This window comes from Monodon monoceros, unplaced genomic scaffold (assembly GCF_005190385.1).
Source record: "Monodon monoceros isolate NGI ecotype Baffin Bay Population unplaced genomic scaffold, NGI_Narwhal_1 Super_Scaffold_14, whole genome shotgun sequence".
Taxonomy (NCBI): Eukaryota; Metazoa; Chordata; class Mammalia; order Artiodactyla; family Monodontidae; genus Monodon; species Monodon monoceros.
Window position 1 is genome coordinate 63,733,972 of NW_021703770.1, and position 24,253 is coordinate 63,758,224.

Consider the following 24,253-nt stretch of genomic DNA (forward strand, 5'->3'; position numbering starts at 1 on the left):
GTTTTTAGCCTGTCCCAAATCACAGCCTCTCCATTCTTGAGTTTAGATGGTTGCATTAGGACAAATCCATAGTCAAGGCAACAGAATGGATCAGAACAGTGAACGACATATTCCAACAATTTGGGATCTAGTGTTGATAGAGCCACACAGTAGCTCTGAACTTGTAAAGATGTGCAACCTAGCTAGATCACCATGTAAATAAATTCTATGCATATATTTTAATGGTATTCTTTGTAATTTTCTGCTCTGAACGAAACACTGTAGAAATCTAAATTATTCTTTGGTATCAAAGCAGACACACTGTCCCATGTGTGTCTGCGGTAATCTGTACTTAAAGCTATTCCATTCTGAAACTGGTTTTCTTGTCCCGGACCGAATCTTAGTATTAAAGGCACAGAAACACAGAGCTCTAAGGGACCTCATCAATCAGAAGCATTCATCTGTTCCCTTAACTTTAGTATCAATTCAGAAGAGATCTGAAATCTAGAGTTTACCGATGTATCCTACAGAGATGAAAAAGTGAAACATTCCTGAATCCGTGTCAAATCGGTTTTACTCTTCCCAAGTGAGAATCCTGAGGCAGTTGACGGTCACGGTCCTGGAGAGCAGTTTCGCGCAGCTGGTAATTAGAGTCGAGCGCAGCAGGTGGAAACAGTGCGGCTGAGCGCGGGCCATGCGGGTGTTTCCGCGTCCCCTGGAGCGGAAGGGGCTGCGCACCCACCTACGGGATCTCCAGAAAGTCGGAGAAGCTGCTGTACCGTAGCCAGGAGTCCCGTTCACTCGGTGGGAGTAGCGGCCCCGGGCAAGCTCCAAAGCGCAGCCACCCGGAGGAGCCCAAAGAACCGGGCGCGGCGCCGCAGGACGCCCGCCACGCCCCACGCCGCCCTGCGGCGAACGCGGGAGGCGACGAGGCCCTGCCGGGCCACCGTAGCGCTGCGGCTCGAGCTGCTCCTCCCGCGCCGCCCTCCGCCCCCTGCCTCCCGGCGCCGCGGCAGCTCTGGACAGCCAACGCCGCCGCCGCCGCCGCCACCGCCGCCGCTTCCTCCTCTGCAGCCGTTCGGCCGCTGCGTGACGCGTCGTTTCCTCCCAATATGGCGGCCGGGGCAGGTCGGCGGTGATGGAGGCCAGTCCGCGGCCACGGCGGGTGCTAATCCCCACAGTAGCCAGGGCAGCCCTGCTCTCTCCGGGCCTCTAAGCCGCCGCCTCGTCCCTTGGCCCCCGGGCTGACGGCCACCGGGCTGGGCTCCCTCTCCGTCCCCGGGCCGGAGGGGCGAGTGAGGGGGGTGGCCGGGAAGCGACCCCCGGGCCGGGAGAACCGGAGGTCCCACGGGCGCGGCCCTCCAGGGGCGGCCCCTCGGGGGGCGGCGAAGACCTCTGCGCCCCTCACCCGCACCGGAGCCGGCCCGGCTCGCCCGCTCCTTCCTGATCCAGCGGCTGCCCTCCACGCCTCCTCTCCCCCACCTCCACCCCCCTCTCCTTTCTCTCGGTTCTTCCTCCTCCTTCCCCCGCCCCCCCCCTTCCAGCCGCTGGGAGCCGCGGGTCGGACGAGCCGCCGCCTCCTTCTCTGCGTCCATGTATGAGGGGAAGAAGACGAAGAACATGTTTCTGACCCGGGCCCTGGAGAAGATTTTGGCCGACAAGGAAGTGAAGAAGGCGCATCACTCCCAGCTGCGCAAAGCGTGCGAGGTGGCGTTAGGTGAGCAGGGAGGGGGCCCGAGGGATGGGGGAGGGTACTGCGGGGTGGGGGGTGGGGGTCGCCGGGCGCTCGCCCTGGGCCGGCGCCGCTGACCTCGGGAAGCCCTGGCGAAGCTCTGGGCTGCCTGGCTGGAGTTGACAGTAACTCGGCTAGATATGGGGCAGAGGCAGGGTGGAGGAGGAAGGGCAGTTCGCTGGGCTCAGGGAACGCGGCAGGGCTGGGGGTCGGCTTGAGAACATGGGAAGATTTTGTTGGTGGACCGTGCGGTGCGGACAGGATATCACCCTTTGTGATAAAGCAGAAGGAGTTGTCGTTTATTCGCTTGGAAAATTGAGGTGGAGCTGATTTGTCGAGATTGGGCGTGGGAAGGGTTCCGTATCGTAATTTCAATAACTTTTCGTTTGGCGTGGTACTTTGGGAAGAAAGGCTGAAGTTGTTCCCTTGTTGACAGTCTTGAGAAGGGGTTTGCGGGAGGTGCCGCCTGTTCTGACATCTCTCCGCTTCCGCCACGGGAAAAACAGCGAGTAATGTATCCGACTGGGCTGACCTGGAAGAACAAGACCTAAGGTTAAGGGGAGGGGGTGATGAGATACAAGCGGGGAAGGAAAGGACCTTAAGATACGTTGGCTTTAGTGACAAGGAAGGGAGGGTTTGAAACAGGGAGAATGAAGAAGACAATGACACCCACCAGCCACATGTCTGGCCTGTGGCAGCTGCTCTCAAGCTTGAGTTGTGATTTATAGTTCAGACGAAAGAGATCTAGTGTCATGAAGCCCCTAGCAGGGTAAATCCAGACAATACCTACGGCGAGGACAGGCAGATGAAGAATTGTTAAAGGGGGACCACTGATGGATCTGTTGCATCCATCAAGGACGAAATCGTTTAAAGAGAGACCAGGACGTTAAACACAAAGATGAATTCCTAATGCTTGCGCTTCATTTTGTAGCACTGGAAATAGATTACATCAAATTGACTTGAGAAAACGAAGCTTGTTAAGTGGGCTTTGGAAAACATTCTTGAAGGGGAAGAAAATCCAGAATAACTTGGATATATGCTAAAGTAAAGGGTCAAGACAGCTTTAAAGGAACTTTGCCTTTTAATTTTTAAAATAGAAGACTTTATAACTTGCTATAAGTTATACTGTTTTTTCCTTCTTTTTTGGATTTATTGAAGAAATTATATTAAAATTTTTTTGAATTTTATGTATAATGAGTTTAAGTTTAGTTTTTTTACCCTTCATTGATCACAAGTTCACCTTTTGTTATTCTTGAAGCTAGTGAAAGACTGTTTCAGGTGTATGAGAGGATGTTGTACAGAAGTAAAAATTGAATTATATCTGGGTCCTGAAAGGAATAATTATTAACTTGGGGCAGGATGAGGGAAGGAGTGATCGTTGGAATTTTTAAAACAATTGTTATGTGTAGGTTTATGAATAACTTGCTGGTTAAAGAACTTAAGAGTTCAAACAAAAGTTTTAGTTTTTGAGACCAGATTTTCTGTATTAAAATATACTTTTAATATACTAATGATAAGTATTAGACTGAGGAAATGGAGTGTGGTGTGTGTGTGTGTGTGTCTATGTCTATCTATCTATCTATATATATATATTTTTTCCCTCTCCAAAATGCTAATGTAAGTATATTTAAATGGAGAGATCACTGGAATGAGAATCTGGGATCCTGGGTTTAAATCACAGTTCTGTTACATTGCAGTATAGTCAAGTCCCTGGGCCTTAGTTTCCTTCTCTGTAAAATTAGGATGTTGAACTTTGATTGTAAGGTTACGTCCCCTCTAATGTGCCATGAATGTGAGCACACCATTCTCTTAAGTTGTGCATTGAGAGTATTCCTGCCACTCTTGATTGGCATCTTGAGAGGGCTTAGCTTGATCCTTGCTGTTTCTAGACATAGGGACTACTTGGTAGTGTGTGCCAACTGTACCAAGATTGTCTGTTTTAGATTTTGCCACTCTTTACTTTTTTGCCCCTTCCATATAGTTAGCAGAAGCTTATTATGAGGAATGTGTCTATCCAGGCAGGGACTAGGCACCAGAGTACTTTCTTTACTTGAGATGTTTAGGGCTTTTTCCCCACATTTCGTAGTTACATTTAGTCTCCTACAAAATCTCATTGAGCAATCTCATGGTAGTTAATCCCTGATGACCTTTGTTTCTTCCCTTCTAGTCATACATCTACATTATCACCCAAACATAATTTCATAGGGATAACCCTTTTCATCTTTGCAGAAAGTATAATGTCTTATAGTAGATGGTATCCCCAAATGTATCCCTGGAAACTATTATAGACCTCCCTTTTCCTCTTCACTGTTGAGACCTGGGCCAAGCCCACTTTGTTCTATTGATAATCTATATGGCTGTCAAGCTGGATGGGAAAGTAAACTGGAATGGCCTGGCTGGGTCATCCCTGCTCTCTAGCTTATGAGTGGGAAGGAGTTGGCTAGAAGTGGTAGAGAGGTGGGTGTTGTTATAACCCTTCTAAATACACTTTGTAAATGACCCTTCTAAATATACCTGTCTGCATTTATTCCCTGCACCTCCTCCCTACATTTTTATTGAGCACCTACCATGTGGCTGAAGGGAGATAGAGGGTAAACAAGAAAATATATAGTATTTTTATATCCAGACTTTTAATCCTTTTGTGTTTTAAAAATCATTTTCTGGGTGTGTGAGTAGATTTCAGACCACTGGTATTCAAAATTAATTCAGTTACCTTTTAACAAAATGGCCTATTATAAATCAGTTTTCTGTAAATTATACTCATGAAATTACAGTTCATCTCATATTCTTAAGAAAACTATTTTTTTTGTTAAAGTATAGCTCTTAGGAAACCTTATCTAGATTAGGGGGGATTTTACTTTATTAAAACAAAGCCCAATTTCAAAAGCACCACATAAAGGAACTCTGTTTTTCACAAAAAGAAAAATAATGAAACCTTAAAAGCAGATTACTGAAAACTTTTGTTAAATTATCATACATTTCAGGCTTTAATTTGAAGTAAAGAATGGTTTAAAAAAAAAAAAAAAAAAAAAGAAAAGAAAACCCCTCACACCTATATTGTTCAATCATTGTGAAGTCCACAGGCCCAGGAACAGCTCCAGGTTGCCCTCTCTTGGTATCTGCCCCACTACAGCTCTCTGCAGCAACCACTGAACTCTGCAGAGTGAGGGCCTCTGGGCTGCCCTAGCTTAGCTTGATCCATTCCTGCTGTCTAGAATCCTGAATTAAAAATAGTCTGGCCATCTGCTGGCAGATGAGACAACAGCTGAGCTATTTTTAGTTTTAAAGAATTTAGGATTGTTGAGGGATTGGGCTTGAAGGTAGCATTGTTTGTCTCACGGGGAGGGGAGGGTGCAGTTGGGCCATATTCCAATCAGGCCTCTTAAGTTTCAAGAGTTTCTTTGATGTTAGGGCTATGACTAGTTCAACTTTTGCCTCTAACGTCAGATATATATGAAGATATCCTGCAGATGTTAGGATGAATGAGTTCCAGGTTGGAAACTGGCACTGATAGAGAATAGGAGTGAAAGGGGCGACCAGAAGAAGGTTTTAGAGGCAAGGGAGGCAATGTAGAGGCAGAGATAAGGGTGGGTTCCCTGCAGAGATATGGGAGAATGATTGAGAAAAAGAGGAATTGTTACAGACAGGGTGTGAATTTGTGTTCATCATGTTCTAAAGTGATTCTACTGTTTTACTTTTTTTATATAAGTCTGTTATCTATACTTAGTCTCCTCCAGAAATGTAAATAAAATATTTAGGCTAAAAACTTAACAGAACTTGCTTCCTTCTGCTTCTCCAATCTCACCCTTGTTTTGGTTACTGGTGTTATAAAAAGATTGTATGAGTGGAGGAGAAATTATTTGAGTGCTTTTTTTGATCCCGGTTTTATGCTCCTTCTGGTAATATTACTAATTTTTGTCACTCTTGACCATTTACCAGAAAAAAAAAAAAAGACTCTCAAATAATGCCCTGCCAACAATTAATTATTTTAATTATAATTTAAAACCATTAACAAGTTTCTTTTTAAACCTTCCTTGATATCTAAAGTAAAAGGTGTTTTCAGTAAGTCAGGCTGCTGGAATTTTTGAGATAGCTAGGAAAGAAGGGTGTAATGAATGAAATGACTGAAAGATTCTGTTAGGTTTGAGTTAAAAAAATAAGTTTGGGTATACTCTTTTCCATTGTGGAGATTTATACACATTACCATAATTAAGATTCTGAAGAGTGTTCTGTGAAAAAGAAAGTGCTCAGTTTTGCTTAACGAAGTTTTTCCTAAATTTATTTGACCCTTTTCAGTGTCTGTTAACACCTAGGAAACATTGTTCCTTGGAATTTACTTTGGGACACTGTTCAAAGAAAAGACAGACAAAGCAGTTACAATAGCCCTAACTACTGATGAAACCATTCTTGAGAAGAGTCATTGTGTTTTTGGAAAGCAAGAGCCCTGTTGACAGTGTGGGAAAGAGAAAGTCAGAAATGAGGTGTAGTTGGACAGAGTGGTATCAAGCTCAGGGCACTGCTCTCTCGCTCTTGCTTTCCCATCCCGTCTAATGGCAGGCAACCGCTTGTCTCTCCTGATGGTGTTTAAGTTTAGAGAAACTTCTGTTGGTAATTGTTTTGTGAATGGGAAGTAATTGGGGGGATTATTTGTTATAGTATTCCTCACAAAATGGAGGAGGGTATATCTGAAAAAGGAAAATACATGAACAAATTATTGTTGCCTTTCAAAATTAGGTATATTCTTCACTCAGGTACTTGTTGAACTAGTATGTGCCAGATACTCTTCAGCACTGAGCGTGCAACAGTGAGACAAATATGCTTTCATGGAACTTATTTTCTAGTTTGTTGAGGCTGACAATAAAAAGCAAACTAATATACTGTCAGATTGTTATTATCTGAAGAAATAGTTCAGAAGGGTAAAGGGAGAATGACCAGGAGTGCAACTTTAGGTAGGATTGTCAGGAAAGGCCTTTCCATGATGTGACATTTCAGCAGAGAAGTGACAAAAGAGAGAGATTCAGCCTTTCAAAAACTTGGATGAAACAAATGGAACAGCAGGACAAGTGTGTGCTTGGTACCTTCCAGGACGAAAAGGAAGCTTGTGTGACTGGGGGAGAGTGACAAGCAGGGGGTAGGAGAAGAGGACAACTTTGGATTTTATTGCATCTGGAAGTCACTGGAGAGTTTTACAGGGGGTGGTGACAAAGCACATTTACATTTTAAAAGGCTCACTTTGGCCAGAGATGTTGGTGATTTAGAGTTTGCTGGTGATGGTGGAGGGAATGATGATTGGTTGCATTTGGAATATACTTTAAAGGAGTGGACAGGATTTGCTGATTGGTTGGTTGCATGACAACAATCATAGCCAGAGCTACAGGGTTGTTGGAGAGGGCATCCACCATGATGGGGAACACCAGGAGAGAAACAGCCTTTGGGGAAGAACTTTATACAGTAAAACATTTTCATTCAACCCTTTATATGTATTTTAGAATTTTTTTACTGATAGAATTTCCTGCTGATGTAATAGGATATTTTCAGAGAAAAGGACACAATTTAAATGATAGGACACATTCTACTGAGAAGGCACAAAACAATTTCAAATTTGAGTTGTCAGTTTTTTTTTTTTTCAGTGAGGTTTTTTTCCTGAGAATGAGCCTTTCACGTAGTTTCAATTACAGTAAACAATTGATCTGGTCCGTTACTGGGATAGGATCTTTGCAAATATTATTAATTAAGGATCTCGAGATGAAATCATCTTGGATTTAAGGGTAGGTCCTAAATCCAGTGACTGGTGTGTTATATGTAGAGAAAGGGACACAGACACACAAAGAAAGCAAGCCAGGTGAAAATGGAGGCAGGCAGAAACTGGAGTTATGTTGCCATAAGCCAAGAAACATCAGGTGTCACCAGAACCTAGGACAGGGCAAGGAAGGAGTCTTCCCTGGAGCCTTCAGTGGTAGTATGGCTCTAACACCTTGAATCCAGACTTCCGGCCTCCAGATCTGTGAGAGACTGAATTTCTAATGTTTTAAACCACCATGTTTGTGGTAGTTTTTTGAAGCAGCCCTAGGAAACCAGTAACAGTTCCCTTCATCTTAACTTTTCAGACCCAGTTTGATATATCTGAGCTTCCATTGTTAGAGCACAGCATCATATACTTGAACAGTGGGGGTTGTGGGGCACCCACCCTCTCAGCAGCTGAAAATCCAAGCATTAACTTTACAGCCGGCCCCCATCATCAGTGGTTCTGCATCCTTGGATTCAGCCAGTCTTGGATCATGTAGTACCGTAGCATTTATTAAAGAAAATCCGCATGTAAGTGGACCCGTGCAGTTCAAACCCATGTTGTTCAAGTGTCAACTATACATGTTTAAACAGTCAAATACTGTCTTTGGCTGGTCTCTGTTTCATAAGTGTAGAAAGAAGTTATTCTGAGGCTTTAGTGTTCATGAATCTTGAGAAATCTCTTTAAAAAAAGAGTCTGGGGCCCAAGTATGTAAAAGGTTTGTGTTCCACTTCTGATATTTTTGTCTTGCTTAGATTAAGACTTGATACAACATGAGTCTAAGAGCCTATGTTATCTTCTCATTCAGGCAAGGTTGTGAAAAACAATTTTTAAAAGTTTTTCATATCATAGTATTACCTCTGGAATTATATTTAGAAAAGTCCATGTGGGACAGTTCATTTTTCTCTCTCAACTTGAATCCAACAAGGTATACAGTGAGAATTTACTAATCAGCCGTTTAATAACCCTCATCTTTGTATACCTTGCTGAGAAATTAAATAATAAATATATAAGCAAACAAAGTAGGTATCATGAAAACCAAGCACTATGTATTTAGAGGAGAGTCCTTGTGCCTTTACTCAGTTTAATTTTAATTACACATAAGTCCAATAAATTTGGCAGTTTATTTTTTTAAATAAACAAATCCTTTTCTTCAGACCATTTTCAAAAGTAAAACTAGGGAGAAAAATCACCCATGACAATGGAGATAACCAGTGTACCTTTGTAAAAAAAATTTATTGAAATTATAGTTTACAGTCTATAAAATATGCCCATTTTAAATGTGATAATTTTTACTGAGTTTCACTGAATTGTGCAGCCATCACCATAATCCAGTTTTAGAACATTTCCATCACCCCAGTAAGAGCCCTAGTGCCCATTTACAGTTAACCCCTGTTGCCGTACCCAGCTCCAGGCATCCACTAATCTACTTTCTGTGTCTTTATTTGCCTTTTCTAGACATTTCATATAACTATACGTCATACAAGTGTGGTCTGTTGTGTCTGACTTCACTCAGCATAATGTTTTTGAGGTTCATTCATGTTGTAGCATGTACCAATATTTCATTTCTTTTTATTGCTGAATAGTATTCCATAATGTGGATTTGCCATATTTTGCTTATTCACAGTTGATAGGCATTTGGGTTGAATGAACAGTGCTGCTATGAATATTTGTGTAGAAGTCTTTATGTGGGCCTGATTTTTTATTTCTTATGGAAACCTAGGAGTGGAATTCCTGGGTCATATGATAACTTTTTGTTTAACTTTTTAAGAAACTAAGTTGCTTTCCAAAGTGGCGGCACCATTTGGGTTTCTCATACATCCTTGCCGGTCAGCATTTGTTATTGTCTGCGTTTTTGGTTTTAGCCATCGTAGTTAATAGGAAGTGTTATTTCATTGAAACACTGTTAGCTTTTTGAAGCATTTTTTCCAGACTTTATTCTATACACATACACATGAACAGATGTATTCTTCCAAAAATTGAGCTGTTTAATTTCTGAGGCAATAATAGGAGGAAAAGGAAAAACTAACATTTATTGAATGTTTACTGTATTCCAAGTTCCTTGCCAATTAAATACTTCATTGGCTATATCTCAATTAGTTGACAAAACAACCCAATGTGCTTAGGTGCTGTTATTCTCTGCATTTTGCAAATGAAGAAACTGAGGTTTAGAGCTGTGTTTCGCAGCGTTGGAATATGCCTTTTGGCTTAATTTGGCTGTCCTGAACTGCACCCTTAATCACAAAACTGTTTACAAGTAACAAATTACAAAACAGGAAACGAGGGCGTCCATAGAAAGAAAGGTACTGCTAAGGAAAGACAAAGGGCAAAATACATAATAGACAAAGAAATAGTCAACCAACAGCAATATATGAAAATATTGCTCTGTACACTTCCGTGACTCTTGAGGGTGTTTATGTGCGCTCATAATGGCATCCCTGAGTCCATCATGTGAAAGATCATTTTATTCTGTGTTTTGCCTAAAAAGTCAGGCAGATTCATGTGTATTTTTCTGTGTCTTTCTAAGATTTTTAACAAAATTTTAAACTAAGATTTTTATTTGAGCCATTTGGAAAATTCAACTGTCGTGTGACTCCCAAGGATTCTGGATAGGCTAGCTTTTATTGTACTTGTACTCCTAACCCTTTAAAAATACTCTCACTTGCTTTCTATCTTAGTATTTATAGCATTTCAAATCATTTTAAGAATTGAAATAAAAACCAAATCTTATTAAAATGTCATGGGAAATTACAAATAAGACTTTACCTTAAAATAACTGGTGATATATCTCAGTGGCTTCTTTTATAAGTATGTAAATGTAATTATTGTGTAATTGTCATAATTTTCAGTTGTGTGGTCTCATTATTGTGTCATATGCATTTTTTTATATGTTGTATCTATGTACCTTCCTATCTAGCATTTTAATAAGGTGTCATTTGTTTAAATGTTTTTGAGTTTAGGAGCATTTACATTTAAATTTTGCTGCACAGATTTTTCTTTTATTAATCCCTGCAAAATTCATTGAGTGTTATGTATGCAGAATTATTTAAACCTTAAGATGGAGCTTACTGGGTTAGAGTATGGTCATTTACGGTTCTCATTCCTTAGGCAAAATGGCCATAAATACACCTGTGCTGGGTGCAGGTGTACAGCACAGTATGAGGAAAATAAGCATATTCACTCTCTTTAGATTATTGGTTTTGATCCCTTTTTAATGTAACCATTCTTTTTCATCGTTCCTTTGCACTTTTTTTCTTTTCTGTTCTGAAAGTAGGAATCAAATACATGAAAACTACCCTTTATAGTTAACGATAGATATACTTTTGTTTTCTGTAAATCTTATTAATTGATTTTTTCATACTTTTTTTCCTTCAGATTTATTAGGGTATAATGCGTTATGTATTTAATAAGTTCACTTTCTCTCAGAATTGATAGTCAGGTGTTGAAAAGCAAGTAAGTTAAAAATGCGTTTTATCACATCTTATTTCATCAGTCCTTCTGTTTATTGCTTTAACATTGTATCAGATAGGATTGACTAATGCTCATTGCCTGTTACATATTTTTTTGTAATGTTGCTTGATTCTTTTTCCAAATAATTTTAGGATTTTCTTTTATATTCTCTAATGCTTTCTTTTATATTCTCTTAGCAACTTATTCACATAATACTTAATCGGCATTTCTTACCTTATATTCTTATATATCAGATACAAAGTGGTGTAGTTGGGAATAAGTTGATAGTTTTGTTTCATCAATTTTGTTGAGTTAATTCTTACATGATAATTGAGAATGTGTTTAATGCAGTGATAATCAAAAGCTTATGTGTAATTTCTAATGTACTTGTATCTTTAGAAATGAAAATGGAACACATGCATCTTATAGTAATAGTGAAGAATAGGAATAAGGTTTAGTATGTTTGATACCAGTTAATAATTAAGTTAACAATTAATTGTTAATAATTTTAGCTTTTAAAGTATATACCAGTTCCAAAATGGGTATTTTATAATGATTAGAGAACAGAAGTTTTATAGTGAATACTAACTGTGTCTACAGATATTTTGCCAGAAGAGACATGGACAGAAATTAAACGTTATCAATGCATTATCAAAACGTACTTTTTTCCTAAATGCAGTGATGAATCCATGTGTTTGAATATATGAAGTGAAAGTATTTTATTCTCTCTGTTCCCACACCCAACCCCCATTTTTATGGCTACTGGAAAAGACTTGAATGGCTAATTAGAAGGAAAGGTGCTTTTGTTAGTAATATGTAGCATATGCTTCCCTAAAAAGTCAACAAATATGCCAAATTGTACTGTATCAAGCTTTTTTATGTGGTTATATCTTCTTGAGTTGTTTTCCTTTTGAAACAGTTAAAACAAAGATTGTTTCAGTTCTTTAATTTTCTTTTACATTTCAAAAAGCACACTTGATTAGGTGATCAATATACCCCAGTCTGGTTCCCTATAAAAAAGTTGGGCATTCAAATCATAACCGTTATAATTCTTTTTGTTTGGTTGGTTTTTCTTGTTTTGAATGAAAAATTACTTTTTTCTGTTTTATTACTAAATTAAAATTATATTTATCATACTGAACAGTTTTAGATTTTATGTCAAATTGAATATCTCTTGATTTTTTTTTTTTTAATACTGCCCCAAATGGTTTCTACTGATTTGGTCTTATTGAAGTTTTCTGTTTTTGACATTTCTTAAGGTTATATAATTCATTAATAACAAACAAGGAGCTTTGTTTGATTTTGCCATTTATGCATGCCTACTGCTATTCTGTGTAATAAAAATATCTATCTCTCACTAGTTTGCTTGACTAAAACTTCTTAATGTAAAGATTTTAGTGATTCAGTAAATTAATGTCCCCAAATATCTTGTCTAGGATAGTCACTGTTAACAATTTGGCTTTCCAGAAGATGGGTAAGCAAATGAAAATCTTTGAGTTTGGACATTAAATGTCAAGAAATGTTTGCTTTTCCTCAGTTTTTCCATTTTTAAAAAGTTTTCATCTTTATCCTGAATTTTTCCTTTAAAAAAATTATCAGAATATTTCAGTTCCCTTTTTTTTGGGAACCATTCCTTTTTTGTTCATTTCCTAACCCTACCTAATTCTCCTTATTTCCCTTCCTTTCTCCCTTTCAAACCCTCAGAATCTTTGTCAGCATTGATGTATGAAAACATTCTTGATTCATAAAGAAATTGGAGATGATTTTAAAATAATCAGTGGGTAACCTGACATCTGGTTAACAACCCTTGATGTGATCTCCCAAATGACCACTAACTTGCAGAAATGGAGGAAAATATACTATGTTGTGGAAAATCATAATGATGACAGTCTGTCACTATACCCAGGAGGAAAGAGCAAAGCTAAAAGAATGAGAGAAAAGAGGCAGATATGGAGGTCAAAAAACAAAACTATTCCACATGGATAATTCTTTTTCCTAAACATAAAACAAGAAAATTAAAAATTAAAAATTGTGAACAAAGCAATAATCAAAGACATACTGAAGAAAACTTCTGCACTGAAAAACACCTGTGTATGAAAACTGCTATATTCCAGGAAGAAAAAAAACCTCAATGTGTAAAGAGACTCATACAGGTCTCAGTTTAGCAATATTATTTTAAATTAAAGATTTAAAAAAATGCCGTGATTTTCTAGGCAGAGAAAATAAGCTTCCAAAGAAGGAATTGTAAGTGTTTGTTAAGATTGCAAGTTCAACCTAGGTAAACCTAAGTAATAGGAATTTGCTGAAAATCATAGAACAGCAACTGAGCTAGTAAACTCAGACATACTGTTTTACATGTTTGTTTTTATAAAATCTGTGTCTTACTCCACCTTTCTTTCTATTTTATAAATTTATTTTTTATTTTTGGCTGTGTTGGGTCTTCGTTGCTGCGCATGGGCTTCCGCTAGTTGTGACGAGCGGGGGCTACTCTTCGTTGCAGTGCGCGGGCTTCTCATTGCGGTGGCTTCTCTGTTGCAGAGCACAGGCTCTAGGCGCGTGGGCTTCAGTAGTTGCGGCACACAGGCTTCAGTAGTTGTGGCTCGCAGGCTCTAGAGCACAGGCTCAGTAGTTGTGGCACACGGAATTAGTTGCTCCACAGCATGTGAGATCTTCCCAGACCAGGGATCGAACCCGTGTCCCCTGCATTGTCAGGCAGATTTTTAACCACTGCACCACCAGGAAAGTCCCTCTCTTTCTTTTTTTTTTCCTATCCTTCCTGTTTCCTTCATCTATCCACTCCTTTCTCTCATTCCCTTTATCTCAAATTCTACTTCTAAAAAATTGTTAGAAAATAACGATATATGTTGTGAAGGTAGATGTACAAATTTATTCAGCATTGTGCTTTTTCTAAAAAACCATTTTATTGGCATATAGTGTATGGTACAGTGTTGTGTTGGTTTCTGCTGTACAGCAAAGTAAATCAGTTATACGTATACATATATCACACTTTTTAAAAAAAAATTCTTTTGCCGTATAGGTCATTACAGAGTATTGAGTAGAGTCCCCTGTCCTAATACAGTAGGTCCTTATTTGTTGTTTTATATATAGTAGTGTGTATATGTCAATCCCAGTCTCCCAATTTATCCCTCCCCCAGTAATCATAAGCTTGTTTTTTACATCTGTGACTCTTATTTCTGTTTTGTAAATTAGTTCATATGTACCATTTTTTTAGATTCCACATATAAGTGATATCATATGATATTTGTCTTTCTCTGAATTACTCAGCATGACAATCTCTAGGTCCATCCATGTCGCTGCAAATGGCATCATTTCGTTCTTTTTTGTGGATGATATTCCATTGCATATATGTACCACATCTTTATCCGTTCAGCCATTGATGGACATTTAGGTTGCTTCCATGTCCTGACTTTTGTAAATAGTACTGCAATGATTGTTGGGGTGCCTGTATCTTTTCAAATTATGGTTTTCTCTAGATATATGCCCAGGAGTGGGATTGCTGGATCATATGGTAGCTATATTTTTAGTTTCTTAAGGGACCTCCATACTGTTCTCTATAGTGGCTGTACAAATTTACATTCCCACCAACTATGTAGGAGGGTTTCTTTTTCTCCACACCCTCTCCAGCATTTATTGTTTGTAGAATTTTTGATGATGGTCATTCTGACTGGTGTGAGGTGATACCTCATAGTAGTTTTTTTTTCTTACATCTTTATTGGAGTATAATTGCTTTACAATGTTGTGTTAGTTTCTGCTGTATAACAAAGTGAATCATCTATATATACACATATATCCCCATATCCCCTCCCTCTTACGTCTCCCTGCCACCCTCCCTATCCCACCCCTCTAGGTGGTCACAAAGCACGGAGCTGATCTCCCTGTGCTATGCAGCTGCTTCCCACCAGCCGTCCATTCTACATTTGGTAGTGTGTATATGTCCATGCCACTCTCTCACTTTGTCCCAGCTTACCCTTCCCCCTCCCCCGTCCTCAAGTCCATTCTCTATGTCTGCGTCTTTATTGCTGTCCTGCCCCTAGGTTCTTCAGAACCATTTTTTTTCTAGATTCTATATATATGTGTTAGCATATGGTATTTGTTTTGCTCTTTCTGACTTACTTCACTCTGTATGACAGACTCTAGGTCCCTCCACCTCACTACAAATAGCTCAATTTCGTTTCTTTTTATGGCTGAGTAATATTCCATTGTATATATGTGCCACATCTTCTTTATCCATTCATCTGTCAATGGACACTTAGGTTGCTTCCGTGTCCTGGCTATTGTAAATAGAGCTGTAATGAACATTGTGATACATGACTCTTTATGAATTATGGTTTTCTCAGGGTATATGCCCAGTAATGGGATTGCTGGGTTGTATGGTAGTTCTAGTTTTAGATTTTTAAGGACCCTCCATACTGTTCTCCACAGTGGCTGTAGCAATTTACATTCCCACCAACAGTGCAAGAGGGTTCCCTTTTCTCCACACCCTCTCCAGCATTTATTGTTTGTTTGTAGATTTTTTCATGATGGCCGTTCTGACCGGTATGAGGTGATACCTCATTGTAGTTTTGATTCCCATTTCTCTAATGATTAGTGGTGCTGAGCATCCTTTCATGTGCTTTTTGGCCATCTGTATGTCTTCTTTGGAGAAATGTCTGTTTGGTCTTCTGCCCATTTTTGGATTGGGTTGTTTGTTTTTTTGATATGGAGCTGCATGAGCTTTTTGCATATTTTGGAGATTAATGCCTTGTCGGTCACATCATTTGCAAATATATTCTCCCGTTCTGTGGGTTGTCTTTTAATTTTGTTTATGGTCGCTTTTGCTGTGCAAAAGCTTTTAAGTTTAATTAGGTCCCATTTGTTTATTTTTTTTTTTATTTTCATTACTCTAGGAGGTAGATCAAAAAAGATCTTGCTGTGATTTATGTCAGAGAGTGTTCTGCCTATGTTTTCCTCTAAAGAGTTTTATAGTATCCAGCTTTACATTTAGGTCTTTAATCCATTTTGAGCTTATTTTTGTGTGTGGTGTTAGGGAGTGTTCTAATTTCATTCTTTTACATGTAGCTGTCCAGTTTTTCCAGCACCACTTATTGAAGAGACTGTCTTTCTCCATCACATATTCTTGCCTTGTTTGTCATGGATTAATTGACCATAGGTGTGTGGGTTCATTTCTGGACTCTGTATTCTGTTCCATTGATCTGTGTGTCTGTTTTTGTGCCAGTACCATACTGTTTTGATTACTGTAGCTTGGTAGTATAATCTGAAGTCAGGGAGCCTGATTCCTCCAGCTCTGTTTTTCTTTCTCAAGATTGCTTTGGCTATTCAGGGTCTTTTGTGTTTCCATACAAATTGTAAAATTTTTTGTTCTAATTCTGTGAAAAATGCCATTGGTAATTTGATAGGGATTGCATTGAATCTGTAGATTGCTTTAGGTGGTGTAGTTACTTTCACAGTTTTGATTCTTCCAGTCCAGGAAGATGGTATGTCTCTCCATCTGTTTGTGTCATCTTTGATATCTTTAATCAGTATCTTATAGTTTCTCGCATACAGCTTTTTTGCCTCCTTATGTACGTTTATTCCTAGGTATTTTATTCTTTTTGATTTGATGGTAAATGAGATTGTTTCCTTAATTTCTCTTTCTGATTTTTTGTTGTTTGTGTATAGGAATACAAGAGATTTCTGTGTATTAATTTTGTATCCTGCAACTTTACCAAATTGATTGATGAGCTCTAGTAGTTTTCTGGTAGCATCTTTAGGATTTTCTATGTATAGTATCATGTCATCTGCAAACAGTGACCGTTTTACTTCTTTTCCAATTTGGATTCCCTTTATTTCTTTTTCTTCTGTGATAGCCATGGCTAGGACTTCCAAAACTATGTTGAATAAAAGTGGCTAGAGTGGACATCCTTGTCTGTTCCTGATCTTAGAGGAAATGCTTTCAGTTTTTCACTGTTTTGAATGATGTTTGCTGTGGGTTTGTCATACATGGCCTTTATTATGTTGAGGTAGGTTCTCTCTATGCCCCCTTTTTGGAGATTTTTTTTTTTTTATCATAAGTGGGTGTTGAATTTTGTCACAAGCTTTTCCTGCATCTGTTGAGATGATCATATGGTTTTTATTCTTCCCTTTGTTAATGTAGTGTATCACATTGATTGATTTGCATATATTGAGGAATTCTTGCATCCCTGAGATAAATCCCATTTGATCATGGTGTGTGATCCTTTTGATGTGTTGTTGGATTCTGTTTGCTAGTATTTTGTTGAGGATTTTTGTGTCTATGTTCATCAGTGATATTGGCCTGTAATTTTGTTTTTTTGTGATATCTTTGTCTGGTTTTGGTATCACGGTGATGGTGGCCTCGTAGAATGTGCTTGGGAGAGTTCCTTCCTCCGCAGTTTTTTGGAAGAGTTTCAGAAGGATAGGGGTTAACTCTTCTCTAAATGTTTAGTAGAATTCACCTGTGAAGTCATCTGGTCCTGGACTTCTGTTTGTTGAAAGATTTTTAATCAGTTTCAGTTTCATTACTTGTGATTGGTCTGTTCATATTTTCTATTTCTTCCCGGTTCAGTCTTGGAAAATTGTACCTTTGTAAGAATTTGTCCATTTCTTCCAGGTTGTCCATTTTATTGGCATTTAATTGCTTGTAGTAGTCTGTTATGATCCTTTGTATTTATGTGGTGTCCGTTGTAACTTCTCCTTTTCCATTTCTAATTTTATTGATTTGAGTCCTCTCCCTTTTTTTCTTGATGAGTCTGGCTAAAGGTTTTTCAATTTTGTTTATCTTCTCAAAGAACCAGCTTTTAGTTTCATTGATCTTTGCTGTGGTTTTATTCATCTCTATTTCTACTCTGATCTTTATGATTTCTTTCCTTCTGCTAACTTTGGGGTTTTTTTGTTCTTCTTTCTCTAACTGCTTTAGGTGTAAGGTTAGGTTGTTCGTTGAGATGTTTCTTGTTTCTTGAGGTAGGATTGTATTGCTAGAAACTTCCCTCTTAGAACTGCTTTTGGTTTTGGATCGTTGTGTTTTTGTTGTCATTTGCCTTTAGGCTTGTTTTTTTTTTTTTTTTGCGGTACGCGGGCCTCTCACTGCTGTGGCCTCTCCCGTTGTGGAGAGGCATGTGGGATCTTCCCAGACTGGAGCACGAACCCGTGTCCCCTGCATCGGCAGGCGGACTCTCAACCACTGCGCCACCAGGGAAGCCCGCCTTTAGGTATTTTTTGATTTCTTCAGTGATCCACTGGTTGTTTAGAAACATATTGTTTGGCCCCCATGTGTTTGTGGTTTTTATACAGTTTTTTCCTGTAATTGATTTTTTTTAACTTTTATTTTTTAAATTTTATTTATTTATTAAATTTATTTTTTTTGGCTGCTTTGGGTCTTCGTTGCTGCACGCGGGCTTTCTCTAGTTGTGGCAAGCAGGGGCTAACACTTCGTTGCGGTGTGTGGGCATCTCATTGAGGTGGCTTCTCTTATTGTGGAGCATGGGCTCTAGGTGCGTGGGCTTCAGTAGTTGTGGTTCATGGGCTTAGTTGCTCCACGGCATGTGGGATCTTTCCAGACCAGGGATCAAACACGTGTCCCCTGCACTGGCAGGCAGATTCTTAACCACTGTGCCACCAGGGAAGTCCCCTATAATTGATTTCTAATCTCATAGCGTTGTGGTAGGAAAAGATGCTTTATATGATTTCAGTTTTCTTAAATTTACCGAGACTTCATTTGTCACCCAAGATGTGATCTATCCTGGAGAGTGTTCCATGTGCACTTGAGAAGAAAGTGTATTCTGCTACTTTGAGATGGAATGTCCTATAAATATCAGTTAAGTCTATCTGGTCTAATGTGTCATTTAAGGTTTGTGTTTCCGTATTGCTTTTCCGTCTGGATGATCTGTTCCTTGCTTTAAGTGTGGTGTTAAAGTCCCCCACTATTATTGTGTTACTGTCAATTTCCCCTTTTATGGCTGTTAGCATTTGCCTTACATAAAGAGGTGCTCTTATGTTGGGTGCATATATTATATTTACAATTGTTAATGTCTTTTTCTTGGATTGAACCTTTGATCATTATGTAATGTCCTTCCTTGTCTCTTGTAACAGTCTTTATTTTAAAGTCTCTTTTGTCTGATATGAGTAATGCTACTCCAGCTTTCTGTTGATTTCCATTTGCGTGGAATTTTTTTTTTTTCTTTTTTGCGGTACGCGGGCCTCTCACCGTTGTGGCCTCTCCCGTTGCAGAGCACAGGCTCTGGACACGCAGGCTCAGTGGCCATGGCTCACGGGCCCAGCCGCTCCGCGGCATGTGGGATCTTCGCGGACCGGGGCACGAACCCGTGTCCCCTGCAACGGCAGGCGAACTCTCAACCACTGTGCCACCAGGGAAGCCCTGCGTGGAATATCTTTCTCCATCCCTTCACTTTCAGTCTGTATGTGTCCCTAGGTCTGAAGTGGGTCTCTTTGTAGACAGCATATTTATGGGTCTTATTTTTGTATCCCTTCAGCCAGCCTGTGTCTCTTGGTTGGAGCATTTAATCCATTTACATTTAAGGTAATTATCGATACGTATGTTCCTGTTGCCATTTTCTCAATTGTTTTAGGTTTGTTAACATGTAGGGTTTTTTTCTTCCATTCTCTTTTGTTCTCTTCTCTAGTGGTTTGATGACCATCTTTAGTTTGTGTTTGGGTTGCATTTTCTTTTTTGTGTGTGTATCTGTTGCAGTCTTTTTGTTTGCATTTCTCATGAGGTTGTGATGTAGCAGTCTATATATATACGAGGTTATTCTAAGTTTCTGGTCTCTTAATTTCAAATGCAATTCTCATTTCCTGCATTTGTACTCTCCTCTGCTCACAGTTGCTGTTTTTGCTATCATATTTGTGTGTGGATGATTTTCTACTTTTACTGTGTGTTTGCCTTTACCAGTGAGCTTTCCCATTTGTGATTTTGTTGTTTCTAGTTGTAGCCTCTTCTCCCCCCTTCCACCCTGAGAAGTTTCCTTAGCATTTGTTTCAAAGCTGGTTTCGTGGTGCTGAATTCCCTTAGCTTTTACTTGTCTGTAAAGCTTTTGATTTCTCAGTCGACTCTGAATGAGAGCCTTGCTGCGTAGAGTATTCTTGGTTGTAGGTTTTCCCCTTTCATCTCTTTAAATGTATCATGCCACTCCTTTCTGGCCTGCAGAGTTTCTGCTGAAATATCAGCTGATAACCTTATGGGGATTCCCTTGTATGTTATTTGTTGTCATTGTGCTCTTTATAATTGCTAAACACTGAGGAATGATGTGCTGGAACTATATTTATTGATATGGGAAGATGAGGGAGTAGAAAAGCAGATTATGTAATAGTATCTTTTTAGAACAAATATATGATAGTATTTTTTTTTAGAACAAACATGTACAGGTATACATAGAAAAAGTGTTGCAAATACAAGGAAATTTTGACAGATGTATTTCATTGTCTTGTGGTAGAATTACAGTAAAATATAAGGTTGTTAGAAGTGTATGTCGTTGAAGCGTCTAAGGAACTTTTCTGTAATGGAAAAATATTATCTGTTTATTTTCTTCTCCACGCCTGAGGTATTTAAATGTAGAGTAAGAGAGGAGGGGAAAATACCCCACAAAGATAAATAGTGAGCTTCATATCGAAGTAGAAAATAAAAACGAAGAAAGAAGATTCCTGACATCTAAGATAAATCACTGAATGACAGTCACATTTATTTACCAGTAAGTCATCTAACTGAACACAGGACAATTTAAATGTGTCTTTGGTATTGCTTAGAGTATAGCTAATTATCAGTTACAAATTGATTGTACTCTGGGCTTCATCACTCATTAGGTTGTGATAACAGGAAAGACATTGTTTTGTTTTCCAGGTAAACTGTCATGTCCTGTTTCATTTTGAGTCCTCAAGATGGAGAGAGAATAACTGGTCTCAACTAGACTTTTGACTAGGAAAACTTGTAGTTTATGCCTCTGGTAGTCTATCTAAGTATTAATTAAAATGTCTTTTTGAGAGGACCTGGTTGGTTGCTGTATCTTCCAAAACACAAAGAAAGCCTTGGTTTTCAACTCAAATGAACTCAAATTAAGGAAAGTATATAGGTTTCAGAAGATCTCATTTCCATGTATGTATCCATTGTGGCCTTGTCAGCACATTTAGAAAAGGTATGAAAAATTGGTTCAGGAGTACAGGATTTCTTGCCATCTTTAGAAAGTCCAGTAGTGTTAGCTGGCATAGACTTAGTCTTGCAAATTCTTGGGTCTGCACCCTTTTTGGAGTTGGATACCAAGTTCTTTTCAGTTACAGAGAACCTGCCGTTTATCAGGTATTTTCCTTCATATTTTGTGTGAGTCACAGAATAATACTGTGAGTCCTAAATGTTATTATCATCATACTTCATATTGATAAGTGCTTGCCTGCAATTGTTAAGCCAGAATTTTTGCCCATTCCATTATTACTTGATTACAGCTTGGTTAGTCTTGAGTAGATGAACTTCTGTTTTCCTTCCCTTCCTTGCCCATTGGGAAATTTTTTCTTAAAAGTCTTCTCTCATTATACCAATTCCATATTTATTTGCATTTATAGTTGTTTCTTTTAAAATGCAGATAATCTTTGGGAATATTAAACATACTAGTTATTCACACGTTGGTGCTGTCCTTAGATTTCTGGAGAATGCTTTCTTACCTTCAATATCTACCTGAGTTTTGTCACACTGAAGGAATGAGAGATTTGACTGAATAATGGGAGAGAATGGATTAATTTTGGAACATAGGACATTACAAGTCAAACAGGACTGGGACAGGCCTGAAAGAATCTCCTTTACATAACCTAAGGGTGGCATGAGTTGTGGATAAGAAAGAATAAATAGAAAGGTACAGAATGGTGAGGTGAGATTATAAATTATATAAAATTATATATAAATTATAAAGCACTCTTTATAATTTGATGATAGCTTGTTTTCTGTATTTGCCCATTAATTAGCTATTTTCTGTTAAAAAAGCAAAGTAGTGCATTTTGTCTCTGTGGCTGATGTTCTGCATATTAAATTTTGTTGTGACTGATTTTACCCCAAGGTTAAAAACCAATATAAAGACTTTTTAGCTTTCATTAATAAATATTTATTGAACACCTTCAGTGCGTATTAACAGTATTAGATACTGTGGATGCTAGAGATTATTCATATATTGTGCCTGCCTTCAAGGAGCTTGTAGTCTTCTTGGGGGAATAGATCGCAATAAATAGATTTTGTAAGTGATAAATAGGTGCTGTGGTAGACATATATGAAATTGGTAGAAACCCAAAGAAAGAATTGATCAGTTCTTTTCAGGAGTGGTGGCTGGGTGGGGAAATTCATCCAGGTACAGCTTTATAGAGAAATCACCTTAGACCTCAGGCTTGGAAAACCACCAGATGACTGCTGTAGGAGAGAACGTTATAGGTACAATCAGTTGCTTGGGCGCAGATGTAGGAGGTAGTATGGCTACACTTAGAGAACTGCAGGAAGTTCATTGACTGTAGGTTATAGTTTGATAGAGTGGATGAGGAGAGAGGGAAGTCTGGGGAAGACAGCAGGAGCGAGATTATTGAAGACCTTTTATGCTGTCCTAAGGAATTTAAGACTTTCTCTTATAGAAAGTTGGATGCCAGGCAAAGGAGTGAAATGATGATGTTGTATTTCAGAAAGATCCTTGTTGGCATTATGAAAAATAAATTGCTGGGATTCAGAGCTTTAGGCAGTGAGACCATTGTATCAATATTAATAGACTGTTGCCATAGCCGGGATTTGAAGAGGCAAGGGCTTAAATTTGAGGCCCAGTACTGAGAGCTTAGATCTCAGTAAATCAACAGGACTTCCTAACTGTTTAGGTGTGAGAAATGAGGGAAAGGAAGGCATTTAGGATGATTCTGAGGTTTCTAATGGGGTTATTTCAGTCTGTTTGATTCATTCACCAAAAATGGCAATATAAGAAAATGAGCACATTTGAGAGGAGTTGAGGAAGAAAATGGATTCAGTTAAGGTTAAAATGATTTTGAGGTGCATATGGGGCATCTAAGTAAAGATGCTTGCTTGACAGTTGTTTATAACTTTGTTTTTGCTTTTTGTTTATGACAAAAGCTTAGAGAGAGCTAAGCTGTAAATAGAAGTTTAGGTGTTATCAGCATGTAGTGAACAACTTAGGTCCTTTTGGAGAAAAGGAGATATATATTAATTTGCCCAGTAAGTTTACTCTCATTTATTGCTTTTTTTCAAGAAACGTTTGTTTGTGGAGTACCTAATTGTTCTAGATTTTATGCTAAGCTTGGGAAATAGAAAGATAATAGAGGATGGCCTATGCTGTTAAGGAGCAAATTGAGGGAGGTGGACACACGAAATAATTTTAAAATAACATGGTAAGTGTTGTGGTAATGATAACCAGAGGAAGGTGTGGAATAGAGAAGTGTAATTACCTTAGTCTGGGAGTGCAGGGGAAGATTTCTTGGAGATGATAACTGTTTTTTCTAGAAGAATGAATGGGTATGAGCCAGGAAAAGATGGGTGGGAAGAGAATTCTGGGGAGGGAGGAGCATCATTAGCTAAGGCATGACTAGTGAATAAACATGAAATGTGGGAGGCAGTTAACCAGAAGATTGGCATTTTAAGAGTCTTAAATGTGAGGCAGGAATGGGAGGAGGTGAGGTGCATGGACAGTGTTACAGGTGATGGTGAACATGGACAAAGAACTGCTGAAAGATTTTTAGTTGGGAGTGACATAGAACACATGACAGAAGCAGTCTTGAAAGGTATCTGCCAGACAATTGGTGGGTGGCGTAGAATTCCAGCAGAGGATATATTTTGAGCAAAAGCCTTGAGGTGTGAAATAGCAGATCACTTCAGGGGATTTAGAGTGTTCTTTTATTACTGAAGTGTGGAATGCAAAGGAGGGCATGCAGAGAGATGAGAGTGGTAGACAAGGACCTAATCTTGGAGAGTCTTGTGTGCCATGCTAAAGAGCTTGAACTTCATTCTGATAAAGGTCGCTCTGGCATTAATAGGGCTCAGGAATGGAGATAAGGAGTCAGTAGGCCCAATGAGAGATGAGGGCCTGACCTAAAGAAATAGAAGGATGGAGAAATCAAATTCAGGAAGTTGTAACAGTTCTCATCTTTGGCTATATACCAAGATCACCTGTGGAGCATCTTAAAAATGCAACCAGCTGCATCACATTACTGGAGATTCTGATTCGCTAAGTCTGGATGTGGGCCTGAGCATCTTATTTCACTTTTTAATTTTATATTTTTCATTAACATAAAGTAAAATTGTGTTTCCT

The 24,253-nt window shown here is 38.9% G+C and overlaps 1 protein-coding gene across 6 annotated transcripts in view; it reads left to right on the top strand.

The window, feature by feature from the left end:
- The first annotated feature begins 989 nt into the window (after positions 1 to 989).
- ARFGEF1 (ADP ribosylation factor guanine nucleotide exchange factor 1) overlaps positions 990 to 24,253 on the top strand; it is a 139,656-nt gene continuing 116,392 nt past the window's right edge. For 5 of the 6 annotated variants that reach the window (XR_003793499.1, XR_003793500.1, XR_003793502.1 and 2 more), the window contains exon 1: positions 990 to 1,696. Coding sequence is in view for 1 of the 6 variants with exons in the window: in XM_029222528.1 (XP_029078361.1) it covers positions 1,573 to 1,696 (124 nt within the window). In the remaining 5 variants the exon portion in view is untranslated. Of the gene's footprint in view, positions 1,697 to 2,196; positions 2,221 to 24,253 lie in introns of those variants that run through there. The other variant, XM_029222529.1, reaches the window with a different exon arrangement.